At 39.5% G+C, this 15,077-nt stretch overlaps 1 protein-coding gene across 5 annotated transcripts in view; it reads left to right on the forward strand.

Moving 5' to 3' along the window:
• FYCO1 (FYVE and coiled-coil domain autophagy adaptor 1) overlaps positions 1–14,767 on the forward strand; it is a 44,613-nt gene extending 29,846 nt beyond the window's left edge. For 3 of the 5 annotated variants that reach the window (XM_064416558.1, XM_064416597.1, XM_064416566.1), the window contains exons 15-19: positions 4,393–4,476; positions 7,216–7,311; positions 8,945–9,155; positions 10,406–10,515; positions 10,934–14,767. In XM_064416558.1, the coding sequence (XP_064272628.1) occupies positions 4,393–4,476; positions 7,216–7,311; positions 8,945–9,155; positions 10,406–10,515; positions 10,934–11,009 (577 nt within the window). In that variant the 3' untranslated portion in view covers positions 11,010–14,767. The remainder of the gene's footprint in view (positions 1–4,392; positions 4,477–7,215; positions 7,312–8,944; positions 9,156–10,405; positions 10,516–10,933) is intronic. The other 2 variants (XM_064416577.1, XM_064416604.1) reach the window with 1 other exon arrangement.
• Positions 14,768–15,077: the final 310 nt, after the last annotated feature.

Raw genomic sequence — 15,077 nt, forward strand, 5'->3', positions numbered from 1 at the left:
ACACTGCTCAGTGTTGGAGCCCATGTGTGTGTGATATGATATTCCTGGTGTTCACAAGGGGCCTGGTAATCTGGCAACATGAGCTCTGTTATAAGATAAAGGGATGTGTACGGGACATTCAGACCATGAACCTGATGGTAGGTGAAAGGCAGATAAACTCTGGTAAAACGCTGTTTTACCACAGAAATTTTAGATGAATGCTAAAGGATTTTGTCTACAGACCTTGTCCTAGATGGAAAAAAACCCCCAAAACATCGAAAAAACCAAACCACCACACATGAAACCTAGCATGAAGATTGAGTATATATGTTTAAAATCCAGGAATTCTCATTAAATGAATGGGCTGAACTAAAATATGTAATATATTTCAAACAACTCATAAAAGCTTTCATTAACAAACACCATTCATAGAAAACCAGCAGGCAAGAGGTTTGGAAGTCAGGAAGTTCAAATTACCTTTATGTCATGAAAAGTGGAGTTTTATCTCATTGGTTTTTTATACTTTTTGAAGATCTGCACTGTTAACTCAGTTACCAGCTTGGACTGAAAAAGCAGGAAGCAATAAAAAGTATGAGGAAAATAGGTTGGTTCTAAGCTGATCACAATGTTTTTACTAATGGTATTTCCTCTTTCACTCAGACTCCCTACATCAGTACTTACAAACCAAACAAACAGAAAAGAAGCTGAAAAATAGTTGCCAGATTTTCTAGGCAGTTTTACAGTGAGTACATGTTTGTGGCATCTGCACTATATAAAGCAGTAAAAGATTTAGAGTCTTCCTCTTTGGTGGTTTGCCACTGTTGAGCTGTAACTTACCATTTGGCACATCTTGATTTTTTTAATAACTTTGTGTTAGTACTTCCTGATTTTCATTCCCATGAAGAAGTAGAGGATTAAGACAGGCATAAAAATAAGCAAGAGCTTTTGTTATGGTAATTGCGTATTCAAAGCTGCTGTTCAATTTAAAGCTCCAGTCTATGATTTTTATCAATCTGAAGAAAGTATAGGGTATCTGGGTAAGAATAAACAGGATAACTACAGAAAATATTTTTATAGATTTGTTCTTTTGGAGACTTTTAGCACACAGTAAGGTTTTAATAATTAGTGAGTAGCGGATGATCATGGCAAGCATGGGAATAAAATAAGCAAGAGTCACTTGGATCACTCAAGAACCAGTTCTGTGTGACAGTTTGGGTATTCTTCCTGACATATTTCCTTATCAAAATTAACACCTCCCAAAAAACAAAGTGTGGTGCAGCAAATGCTTGTGAGATCACCCAGATCAAGACAGAGATTAATTTGCCCCATGTCATTTGTTTGGTTTGACACATGTGCTTTGGCGGCAAAAGTAACAGCAATAAGCTGGTCAATGGTGATAGACATTAGAATTAACATTCTAATTGTGAAGTGTATACAAGCCCCTTGACATGCCACAGTGCCTGGAATCCACTCCTGAGCAGCAGAGTATGCTCAGAGTGGCAGCATCCAAAGAAAAATCCAGTCATCTATAGCCAGGTTCAGCAAAAGTACTGTGAGTTTCTGCCAGTGTCTTCAGTTTCATGTAGAAACTTAGTACGACAAAGACCAGTGCATTTCCTGCTAGGCCAAGGATGAAAACAACAAAATATATATGTGGCAGGAAGACTCTTATTAATATGAAAATTCTCATTTCTGTTTTCATAGGGATGAGTGAGGGAGAAGTTGTAATAAAAGTTAGCATTATCTGTAGTTGCCATGTTGCCTTCGTTTTAAAGACAGCCTGGAAGGAGACATATTGAGATTTTTTACTCAGCAGATAATTAAATCCTAATGCATCCAGGAGACAGACAAAATCCTAAGTGCTAACAGATGAGAGTTGTAGTAAAGCATCCATGACAGACAAAGGCAAATCTATTTATTTGCTGAAGAGGATTGTCTTGACAGTCAGGACCAAAACACAGCAGCTGGTGGATTTGAACACATCATCTGTTACCAGATTTATGGTAATTTATGGGACTCAAAAGCATACTCAAAAGACAATTACAAAGAGGCTTCTGGAAACAGTGTAAGGATTAAGCTTTCTAATACATCAGTGATTTAGTGCTTGAATTGAGGTTTCTGGGGAAACCCATGAGAGAAATAAAATTTGTTTTGTCAAATTTACCATTTAGGCTCGGGTTGCAGACTCTGAGCATCAGAGTTGTTTGGCTTGGGCTGGACCTGTCCCAAAAGTCAGGATTTGAGACTCAATGAGTACTTCAGGACTTGTGTTTCAGTTAAGTCTCATCTTGTTCTTTAGATGTCAGTCACATCATCAGATGGCAGCACTTCTTCCTTTCCCCATTTCAAGTGACTTACTGAAACATGGAGGATTTTTGTTAATGCACTACATTTGTGCTACTCTCAGAGGGAGGTGTCACCAATTCTCTGTCAGCCCCTTCCATCACACTCCCTTGCGAGAGTTGATGGGGTTTTGCTTTGTCAGCTCTCCAAGTTAAGGAGAGGCTTAATTCCTTAAGCCTCTCCTTAACTCAACAGCCCTGCAGTCAGGGCTGTTGCCAGCAGATAAAGTAACAGCCCCAAGACTAGTAATCTTTGCAAGCTGTTTACCTGGTAAATTAAGTCTTTTGTAAGATAGGTTTATTGGCTTTTAAAGATTCAGCCCAAAAGCTAAATGCCCTCTCTTTTGAGCTACAAAAACTATGTTAATGCTACTAAAAGATATTACTCTGCATAAGATTAGCAGAACTCACCTCTGATTCAAGATTGCCTGAAAGGCCTCACCCAGTGAGTTCTAATGTACAAGGGTCTAATTCAAGGGTCCCCTGGTTCTGCAAGAGGGGGAAACACTATTGAGAGAAATGAGCCCATGCAGGCAGATCTTTGCAGCAGCCTGTGCTACCATAGCTGGAGTACTTCTGGAACTCTGACTTGTGGTGCTGTGAGCTTGTATCTGTGACTGCTTGAGTTTGGCGTCTGCAAATGCATATAAAAAAAAAACACCACCAAATTTGTCTTACTTCTGCAGCATCATTTATTGAAAGAACACTACTGACATGAGAAATGTAAGGCTGTGTAATGCTCTTAAAAAACTGAGTTCTCCTTTGTGCTTCATTGCATGTGATAGAAATTTCTCTGCCTCTAAGAAACAAACTGAGAGCAAGGTGCTAAATATTCACAAATTGTTCCTGTCAAACAGCGGAGCAATACATTGTGATAACCACCTGCTTTTATGAGTTATTTTGAGGTGCAGAATAAGGTATGAGGATGACACAGCAGTGGCTGAGCTGTGTGATAACATATGGGTTGTGTGAATTTATCCCCTATAAGGAGTGGGCTGAGAGAGTAACTCTTATTCCTGGATGGGTCAGTCTGAAGAACATTTGATTGTAGATCTGTGAAGGACCTTGGGTGCAGAAACAACCCTGGCTGCAGGGAACGTGCAGGCTCTGGGATGGAGCAGCCTCTGTGGAGCTACAGGCTGGGCAGGGAGGGCTGGGCAGCAGCTCTGCTGGAAGGACATGGGGCTCCTGGTGGATGCTGGTGTAAACTCAGGCCAGAAACTGCTTCTGCTGTATCGCGCCTATAATTTTGCCTTAGTTTCCCTTAACAGCTTCTAAAGAACTTTGTGAAAAGAAAATTCAAAGGTGTCTTAACTAGTGCTACCCACAGAGGTGGCTATAGCCTTGGTGATCTACAGGCTGCAGTATTTGGGCTATACTGGCAGCAGCTTGTCAGTATTTTTAGTGTTGATTTCCAGTCTTCTGTTTGCTGCCTCCTGCTGGGAAGGGGACTTGAAAGCACCCTGGTAATCCCTAATAGAGTGTTTCTGCCTTTCACACAGTTTTAAGGCAGGGGAGTCCTTTTGTATTGTTTGTTGGTTGTTTTTCTTTGTTTCATAGAGGATGCAGCATAGCTAAGTCATAGATAATTTTTTGAGAAATATCTGGGATTTCATTTATAGCAGTAAGCATCTGAGCCATAGCACACAGTGATGGATCTTCGTGTCCATCCATCTTTTCTGTGTAGTTTTGCAATTGTCTGTGTAATGCTTTGCCATGTCAACATGTGTCAGGGTTTGCCCTCAACACTTCCATCCCTTTCCCACCCATACACCTTCATGCAAGACACTGTCTTGCACCCTGTTAAAAACTCTTTGAGCTCTGTATCACCCTCGCTCCATCCCAAATGATGCCTCTTTTCTTGCCCATGTGAAGGGCTGTCTGTGGTATCCTTTCTTCTGATCCTTTAGTGTCCTCTTTCCATTTTTTCTGCTCTCTATTGGGTTGTAGAGGAAGGCTAATAAATAAGTTAGGGTGCCTGGGGTGGGTTTGACCTGCTAGATAACAGCAGGCCCAGGGAGTCATTGGTGCACTTCAGCATAATGCCTTTGATGTTTCTTTGCATTTTCAGATGTGTTTGCTGGGCTAAGCAGCTGTTAGGGACTCTGTACAGCCTCCAGTCTCCGTTTCAGGTTTCTGCCTTTCACACAATTCGGTAAGACTCTCACCTGGATGACAGAAGTTCTCTCCAGAAATCATTGCACTGCTGACAGGCAGATGGCTTCTGGGATTTCACTGCTCAGCCACATGAAGCCAACACCTCTGGCATGTAGCTACAGCTGTCAGAGCTCAGGTGTTTATGAGAACAGAAAATTGCTGAGTCTAGATTTGAACCATTTTTTTCAGGTTTTAATTCTAAAAGTGATTTCTAACTTTTAACTCCCCAAGCCATTTATGATGTTGACCTCAGTATTTTTAGTATCATTTGTAAGAAATGCTTTCTATGTATAAGAACAGGCACAGTGGACAAGGCCATCCACCTTAGGGACAGTGACCAAGAGCAGGTGCCTGAGGAAGTGCATAAGAACAAGACCAGCGTGAAGCAATAACTCTTCAGAGTGTTCTATCAGCTTCCAACAATCCATGTCTTGAGGCTTTGCTGAATCAGAGCTGTTCTGTACTTGCTGTAGTGTCTTTTCCATGTTTCAGTTCTTTCTGCTTTTTGTCCCACTTCATTTCATTTTTAAAAATAAGAAGAAGTGAAAGAATACAGACTGTTTAAATAGATACACCAGAGGCTGCATATTTATAATCTGGGGACCTGGCAAACTGTAGGAACATCCTTAGTGCTAACACAAAGGCTGAGTGGGTCATGCAAGAATAAATTATCTTGTCAGGGGAAAAATGTTCCAGTTGAATCATTATACTGTTTCTGATATTATAGCCTACCAAACCTTAGTTTAGACTGTTAGACTCAGTGAGATATCATAAAGAGAAGGAGGATTTTCTTTGTGATTATAGGCTTTTTTTTTTTAAATACTCAAATCAGGATACTTAACACTCCCTTAGCCTTAGATGTGTGGTGAATATATTGGTCCTGGGATTTAATTTACATTTCAGGTTTCCTAATGAAAGATGAAATTAATGGACTAAATCAAGAACTCTAATGGGGTTGTGTAGTAAATAATGGAGTTTGACACTTCTGGAAAGCCTGTAATTGTGTAGTTCTCTTGCTCTGCATGAATTCAAGGCTGTGAAATTAAAGTTGTGTAGCTAACCTGCTGGGATGGGAGACTTATGTGGATCACAGCATGAAGCTGGTTGCTGTTCCCACTATGCAAGCAAAATGTATGTGTAGGTTTACAAGCTATAGTTTCATTTTCTAGTTTGTGGTTTTGGGTTTTTTTTTCCAGAATCAATTTTCTTATCCAGTTGTATAAAGATAGTTAACAAGAAATTATTCGTATCAGTAAGTATTTACACAGATGTTGTACTAACTTTTATGGAACAACACGTAGTAAGTACTCCATGCCTACATTCCTTGTATCTGGTTACAGCTCAGGTTTTGGCACTTAATTACAGCTTTGAGTCTCCCATGCACATCCCAGCTGTCACTTTAGGGTATTAACAGTAGTGGTGTGACTGAAGAAGTCAAGAGGTATGCAAGAGACTGCAAGAATAAAAGAATAGTAATATCAAGAGTTCAGGAAATGTATAGACAGTGGGTGCAGTTTAAATTGCAGTCATAACAGTAAATTCGTCCAGTTTCCAAACCATGATGTCACTGCACTAAACTGGCATGTGCTTGCATGTTGGTGACACAGTATATTCAGATGCTGCTCATAACAACCTGAAGGAGATATTTTCTCATGCTCTTCTGCTCAGCAGTACTGCTTGTAGAGCAATGTCCCATTGGATTTAAAAGAAAATTCTAAATTGTGCATTGATTTTGAGAATTGGTCTACAGCAGGTGTGGCAGTTATGCTCTCTTGGGGCATTACAGCACTTGATGGTTCAGAAGCACATATTTTAGTAGAGTCCACTGGTTTTTGGAAGGAACCAACCAGCTGGTTCCCTGTAAATTAGAATCCTTGGCATTTTTCTGGGACAGCTTAATTGTCTCAAATTTCTGGAATGCAGAGGAACAAAACAAGAATCAGTCAGAGAAGCTATAATTTACTTGGAAACTATCAGCGTTTGTTCCCTGACTCTCAAACTCATCCTTCTCTCTGTGTCCAGCCCTGTAATTCATACCTAGTGCTACTCCAGTGTTAACCCAGAGCATACACCTTTTTTGAGGTAAGGAGTGGATAGCAGGTTCTTCCCTCTGCTTCACTGCTCCCTGGGACAGATCATGGTGTGGAGGAAACATCCTGCTTTGTCATCTTGTAACAGTATCTTTGGTGTGTTTGTGTTCGAATCATGAAGTATTTTTTGTACGAAAAGAAGACACATGGTAGCAATTCTACAGCAATAGAATATGTTTTGTGTACAATTGTCAGAGTAAGGAACTAGATAATATGTCTGTAAAACACCTCACAGATTAAATCCAGGGAGACATCTTATCCTTTTGCAAACACTTAAGGGACAAGTGGAGACTGTTTTGCTTGTGTCTGCTCCTCAAGTTCCCACCTGCCAGAGAATATTCAAAACCTGTCATCATCTCAATAAGAAATTTATGTTATGATTGCAGAAAAGATTTTTCTGGCTGTATTTATGTATTTTGCTTAGTTCATGAAACCGGTATAAAAACAGATTTACATTTGTGCACAGTGATGAGCAGAAGGGGGCTGTGGTTTTGCCCAGTTTTGTCACTAGAATGGGCCAACTAATCCTAGAATTTGGTATCAGGACTATCAAAACATTTGTGTTTTAGGAAGGCATAAGCATGTAGACTGTATTTTATCACATACTACTCAGAGAATCATGATTTTCCTTCTTTTCCTTGTTCTAGAAACAGCATGGGTAATTCTTCAACTTTCGATGAATCTGAAGACTGGCAAGTTGCTCAAGATGCTGAGATATGCTTGTTGAAGTCAGGAGAAATTATGTAAGCAGAACAATTTCATTGCTATAGGTGAAAGCTGAGCTCAGATACCAGCTATTTGAGCACAAGCCTTGCAGGCTCCTGGAAAAGCTGCTCACTTGTGTCCCATGGTAGAATTTGGTCTGAGGAGGATGAGAGGGTGTAAATCAACCACACAGAGCAGCAGCAATGAGCCAGGTCCTCTCTCTTCAGTCCCAGTGCAACTGGGAAATAAGCAGGAAAGATGTAGGTCCACATCACATGAGAAAACATTTCCTATTTTTATTGCAGGAATTGCTGTCAGCATGAAGAGGGTTTAGACAAAAGGCTGTGCAGTTCTAACAGTCTGAAAGAAACTGCAAGGGCAAGTCAGGGATGCAGCTCTAGTTAGACCTTTGCCAAAGGCAGGGAATTCATGGCCTAATGTATCTGTTATTTATTGGTGGCTTCCCAGAATCTATTTTGCCTGCTCTGGTTGATACATGCCATAGCATAAAATGTTTGTCTAAGCCTCAGCTCAAGCTCTGTGTGTACAATTCTCTGCAGGTGTCCTGCTCTGAAATTCCTAGTTAACATGCAGTAGTGATACAGCATGTCACTTGCACAGCCAAGAATGGAATTCAATGTGTGGAAATGCACATGACTTAGAGAAATTCACCTTTACTCACTCTCCCCTTAAACCTAGCTTTGAAATTTCACCTTAGTTATGGGACAAGTTTTAAACTTGTGACTGCATGTAGATAAATCAGTCCATGTGTCAACCTTGTTGCTGCTGTTCAGAGATCCAGGTAAATGAAGCAATAACTAGAATCATAGGGCTGTAAGGCAAAACCAAGAATGATATTTAGATTATTAAAATCAAAGGTCACCTGAGACACGACTGGACTGTAATTTACTCTGATCTCATTGATTTGCAAAGAGTTTATTTGGCCTGAAGAGTGACAGATGAGATTAGTTTTAGTTAGGCTAATGTGGGTGAGATCCCACAGATCTTAGAAATTACAGGTTTCCCCTGAAGAAAGTAACCAGTGTTCTCCTGCTTCACGGCCTCACTGATCACCGTCTTAAACAGATACCAGAATGAAGTCAGCTCATCTAATGCTGTAGGACTCTGCATCATCTAGATGCTAAGAATTTCCTTTCTAACTGGAAGTATTTTGAGTCAGGTTTTTTGCAGCTTGCTTGGGTAAAGACCCACATGTAGCAATAAGCACTTCAGAACAGAGCTGCTGTTCACATTTCACCCACCTGTCCCCTCTGTAGTCCTGATGCCTCCTGTTTCCTGTGCAAATTTTCATATTCAACTAGGAAGGTGAATAAACCAGGTCACTTATTTTTTGCTTAAAAAGAACAGTAGAGGGCAGCCCTCCTTTCTTATCTGTAGTAACTCTAAAAAGCTTTATTCCAGCACTGGTTTTCTTCAGTTGACATGATATAAATAGGTGAACAAAATGCACTTGTGCCAGAGCAGTGAAGGTTCTTTTTTTGTAGTTTTTACCTTCATATGAGGCTGAATTTTCATGCATCTTGTGGACGTGTCCCAAGTACACTGTGGAGTCTACTTGAAATAGATGGAAAATAAAAATCAGTGATTACTGGTTTTGTCTGAGTAAGTGGATTGGATCTCTTCAAGTAACCATATATTTCTCCCTCACAGGATGAAATTACCCCTTACAGTAGAAGAGATCATGAATTTTGGAGAAAGCAACAGAGAGCTGTTCATCAAATCCAGCACCTACAGTATCATTCCCATCACTGTTACAGAGATGGGACTAACAATCAGCTGGATCTTCTCGTCAGACCCCAAAAGCATATCCTTCAGCGTTGTCTACCAAGAGTCTGAAGACACGCCGCTGGATCAGTGCAAAGTAAGGCCTTTGTCTCCTTACTACCATACAGGTTGTACTGCTCCACACTCATCCAGCCTACAGGAATTGACAAGTATTGCTAGGAGGTCTTCATCAGAATGCCACTTGCTAATGCATTAAGGATTTGTTTCTTCAGTTAAGCTGCAGTTCTGCTAAAGGCAAAGCTACATCTTTAATGTTGCCTGCAAAAGTTGAGTTGAAAAGCCCTGTAGCTTCTACTGGGTGCATCTGAAATTCACCCAGTATTAGTAAGAAAAACTGAATGTCCAAGTATGCAAATTTTTTTTTTCTCAATTTCACTTAGTTTGTAAACTCTTTAAGGCTGGTTTTGTCAGGCTCTTGAGAGGAAGCCACAGGGAAACAGATTAATTTCTTGGTTTAACTACATTTCTTACAATGAAGCATATACTTAAGTGCCTGGATGGTGTGCAAAATATCTTTGCCAGTGCCCAAAGTGCCTGGTTTTATATGTTCTGTCCATATTTCATGAGGATTACAGATTAAGTGAATCTGTTTTACTCAACTAATTGCAAAGTTTTGCTGAAGACAGGGCAGCTGTTGGTTTAATTCACTGGAGTAGGGTGAACTCTGTGGCTGTGATTTACTGGGGGAATAAGTGTGTTAATTCACTGAACAGTTATTAACTCCATGTAAAATATCTCTTTTTTCTTAATCTGAAAGCTGAATGAAGTGAATGCTGTTTTTGTTTTGATATATTTCTGTGGTAAAACGTTGTGTTGAATAGGGTCATCCTTGATCTATGTCAGCTGCTCTTCTGACAGCTGTGCTAGAGTTTTACAGCAAGACACATAGAACCACAGATACACACACTTTTGCTTTAAGCTCAGATAAAAAAATTAAGATTTGCTGAGAAAGATTATTTTGTAACACGGGGAGTATAAAAACATATATTAAAAGATATATTTAGCTAAATCATGCTCTTGGATATATATTACTTGATTAAGTTATTAAAGTTTCTTAGATTAACATTTGAAAGGATTTGATTCTCTCTCTAAAGCAGAGATGAATAGTCATAGGTTAGTGCTGTAAATATGTAATTCAAGGAGAACAGATGTATCACTGTGAGGTTTTAGTTTGGGGGAGTTTTTAATGCTAATCAGAGTAATTAGTTTTACAGGCATAGATGCACTTTGGGAGTTTCAAGGTGGCTGAAATCAAGGCTTTCTGAAAGAAAATGCCTATTTATAGGGCAAATAGCAAACTTTATTTTGATTTGTATTGAATTCCAGGTTCTTATCCCTATGACTCGCTGCAACTCTCATAAGGAAACTATCAGAGGACAGGTGAAAGTCAGAAACGCTGGAATCTACACTCTGATATTTGACAACACATTCTCTAGGTAGGTCCTAGAAAGGTGAAATAAGCTTGGTTTTACAGGCTGTGGAACTGATCAGATGTACCATTATTCTGCCATTCAGAAGTAAGTATAAGAAAATTTTCCTCACTTGCCAAGAGGTCTTCAAGACTGAGTTTTGCTTCTTGTTCTTGTTTGGGGTTTTTTTTTCCTACCCCTACAGCAAAATTCTACTCTTCTTTCTGAACCTCTGGGAGGGTTAACAGAAGTAAGCAAGTCATTGGTGACTCATTCCAAGACAGTTCAGTCAGGACTGTAATCTTTTTAACAACAAACCTGATGGCCCTTACACAGGCATACTTTTTGGCAACAGTGAATTGAAAGACTGAAAGCCTTTTAAGGCATCCTATCTTTGTTGGCTTCAGCTAATGTGATCTTTTTGCTCTCTTTCTTTCCTTAACAGATTTATCTCAAAAAGAGTGTTTTATCACTTGGCTGTTGAGCGACCTGTCATCTATGATGGAAGTGATTTTCCATAGCCTTTACTATACTGTGTATTTTTAATTAAATTTTTAAGATATGCTATTATTTATGTATATGTGTAAGCATTCTGATTACCACTGTGTTTGAAGACTTTGAAACTATGCAATAGTTCTAATGCACTTAAGAGGAGATGTGTACACTAAAATCAGAAGCCTTTTCAGGAACACTAATGGTTCTGTACTGTGTACAGATTGCTGAAAAGCCATGTTGTTTGGTTTAACAGGTCAATAATAACCAATATTTTTTCAGTGGGGAGAAAAATAAATGTGGGAGTATCTAAAAGCAATCTGAAATTCTCTGCTGAAAATTGAGCTATTTTTCTTCCAGAAATATCCTTCAAAAGGAAATTTAAAGAAAAATGCCTATTTTTTATCTCTTCACTGAGATGTAAACATAACCATCTCTGTTCTGCTGTACTGCTCTTACAGTCAGAGCAGCAATTATGCAATACTTCAGCCTTCACAATTATTGTAATCCATCTAGAATTTTTTATCTTTTCCAAGTTTTATAAGCAGCAAACCATAGGAGTTTTATACATTCTGGGCTAAGATTTGGTAAGTCTTAACTGGCTTTTTTCAATGCTTTGGCACTGAATACCAGTTACAAAAGAATAAACACAAAGCAGCAGCTCCTTTCACTTTGGCTCACCATACTCTACGTTAGCCCACGGAACCCAGTTCCTACGGTGAGCAGCAGGGGCAGAACGTCCCCTGTGGAATAAAGTACTGCTCACAGGGTGATATTGGGAAGAGGAGCATTCCTTTTTCCTGCCTTAGCACCTTAGTCATCAGCATTCACAGGAAAGCACAGTTTCTGAGGAGATCAGCTGCGTCTCTCTCTCTAGACCACATGGAAGGCAGCAATAATGTTTGAATGCGTCTCAAAACGTCCATCCAAAATGGAATGCATATCCAGGCCTAGTGAGCTCTCCTCCCAGAGGTATTACTGCATTCTGTCCCTTTCCTAAGCCTTGCAGTTGCCCTTATCCAACTGCTAACTTTCCATGTCAGATTTGGGGGCTGTTAGCGCTGCCTCTTAAGGGAAGACTGGGTTCTTGCTTATACAAAATTTCTATGCAAACCATCTGCTTTCCATACAGAATTTCAGCTTTTTGTCAAAATACCCAAAAGTGGATTTTTCTGTACAAAAAAACCTGTCTTCCAGTAGAATGGCAAAACATTTGGCAGGAGAAAGAAGAAAAGCTCTTTCTCCCAACCAGCCCTCCTCATAATTTAGGTGTGTCTGATTTCTCATGTTACTGTTCTCCCAAGAAACCTCAGACCTGGAGGGTTTTAGTGCAGGAGTTGGTAGAAAACTGCAAAACCTGTGAGGAGCCCTTTAGAGACATGGTGGCAGCTGTAGCTGACATACAGGGGTCATGGTGGGAGACAGAAAATAAAGCATGAGGGGGAAGAAGAAAAAAGGGCAAGCATAAACTGCAGCAAATGGTTTGGAGAGAGAAAAGGGGCCAACTTGTAAAAGCAAGAAGAGGAAATTGGAGGAACAAGTTCAGCTAGGGAAGGTGGTTAGGAGAGGCCAGCTGGTGTTTATGTTTTGCTGGTGCAATCCAATACCCATAAGGGATCTCCCACCCCAAAGAACTCGTTGTTTAAAAGGTGGAGATCACAAACCAAGTGTTGGACATTTACACAGGAGCAGCTGAAGCAGAGGGAAATTCCTGATCATAGAAAAGAAAATAATTGCAGTTAAAGCTAAAGGTTGCTCATCATTTGTTCCAGTTGTCAACAGTCTATAATACAGTGATCCTGCAAAAGATTGTGAAAGAATGACTACTTTTCATGGAGCACCTAGGATTTAGGTCTCTGGCTCATCAATAGCATTCCCTTGCCTTCAGCTGCCTTTTTCCCCATGATGCTGGTGTGCTCCCAGCCCTCTGCCAGGCAGAGTGGTCAGTGGAAGGTGCAAGCTCCTGAAGGCTGCAGTGTAGTTAAGCCCTGACCTGGTTGTGTGCATGAAAATGAGATGGACGAGAGATTGATGTGAGCAATAAATGGCGTGGATCGGTTCATGAATTACAGCATATTTCAGTCCTGAAGCTATGTTTTTTATTTAATTAGGTAAGAAGAGATTATTTATTGCTTAAAAATGGAGTACTGTGTACCATATGCTATGCAATTTCACTGAGCTGTTACTGAAGTTTGCTGCAGTTTTCTTTTAAGCTTTTAAGTGTGGTTTTTAAAAACATTTTGCTGTTGTTTACTTAGAATACTAATTTTACTTAGAATCCCTAATACCAGGGATATCTTTCTAACATGCCAAATGTAAGGTAAAGGGACACTGTCAAGTATCTTCAGCCAAAATATCACATCTCTCTTAAAAAGTATTTTAAGTCTCTCTACTAAAAATAATATGACAGCCTTGCCTCTTGATTTCTCTCCACATCCAGTTCTTGACATTTTTTTATCCTCTGGCAAATATTTTTAAGCCCCTGTTCATGTAGCTCTTAAAATAATTGTCTCCATGTAGCATGCCAGTTGTTTCTGTGGAGGTCTCTCATGTAGACAGTCCTGAGACTGGCTGAAGCCTGTGTTTGGGAGAAGTGGAGTAAATCCACCGCATTGTTCTCATTTAGCATTTGAGTCTTTATGGTCCCTTTTCTTCAGGTTTTCCTGCCCTTTGAGAATAATTTTATTGCTTTTTTTTCTCTCTCTCTGAAAGAAGACTAAGAGTGGGAGTCAGAACCTGTAGTTTAAAGATGAATAGAAAATGTTTGTTTCTGACCAAAGACAATCCTTAAGGAGAAAAAGTTTAAAATGATGAAATATCAGGCTGGTAAGGTGCAAGTGGACAGGAGTGCAGCTGTTCAAAGAAGCTTTCCAGGAGCAGTAATCCCATCATAACTGCTGGAAGAGGCTGTGCAGAGACACTAAAGAACCTGACATTAGTAGAGACCTTTTGTTTAAATGTCTCAGACAGTTCATTACTGGAATCATTGAAACTCCAATAAAGGACTTTGCACAAGGGCAGGCTTGTACAAGAGATTATTTAATTGTGCAAGAGATTATTTCATTCAGGTACCTCATTCTTCCATTCATAAAATTCTTGTTCATGTGAGCTATGCCAGCAATGCTGAAAAATCTGTTTATTTATAGGTGCTCAGGTGATTTGCTGAATTGGGCTTTTTATTATCTGCAGGAATGCAATAAAGAGAAAAATATTTTTAATTGATCAAGAAATTAATTGAAGGAGATGTCACATTCACAGGACAATTAGATTATACATTGTGATTAGCATAAGTAATTAGATGTTTTTCTGGGTGCTGGAAAGAGTAAGGAGAGGTAGAGGGTAAGATTTTTTTTATTACAAAGAGGTTTGTGCAAAGAAAAGAATGTAGCTTCTTCAAGAAAATGACAGTGTTCCTTTACTCAACATTACTCAATGTAAGAAACATGTATGAAAAATGAAAGAGGTATTGCACAAGAGTGTACCATATTAAAAAACAGCAAAACTACAAAAGCCTGACTTCCTAAAACTGAAATTGCACTCTAGTTTTAATTATGCTCAATCACTGAGGTTGTAACTTGTTCAAAAGCATCTTTTGGTCTTAACTGCCAAAGAAATGCAAGCCCTGTTCACATCAAACTTCCTGCTCCAGATATGGGAAAAATCATGTATACCAGTGTTTGTACAGTTACAGAAATGTTAATGGTTGTGTTGGAATGTTTTTCTTGATGCTTTTTTTCCCCTTTTTTAACCTCAGGAATTTAAGAATAAAATTCTTTATCATTGCGAATGTTTGTCCCTTTTTTACCTTGTAGAGATAGCATTGTGTGGAAGATAAATCTGATAATTGTATAATCTACTTGGGGATTTTATGAAATTTATGTTGTTCCATCCCCTCATTTCAAAGCTACAATTACCACTAGACAGTTCAGAGCATCTCCAGAGGCATCTGGAGTCCTGGATCCACATTCAGAAGCTTCCCTCTAGGAGAAGCTCCAGTAAAGCCTAATTTGGAGTCTGAGGAACCTGCAAAGGGTGAGTTTTATCTATAGCCAGTACATGTGTAAGTGACCATATCTTGCTGTACCTCAGCCCTGCAG

This window comes from Passer domesticus, chromosome 1 (genome assembly GCF_036417665.1).
Source record: "Passer domesticus isolate bPasDom1 chromosome 1, bPasDom1.hap1, whole genome shotgun sequence".
NCBI classification, from domain to species: domain Eukaryota; kingdom Metazoa; phylum Chordata; class Aves; order Passeriformes; family Passeridae; genus Passer; species Passer domesticus.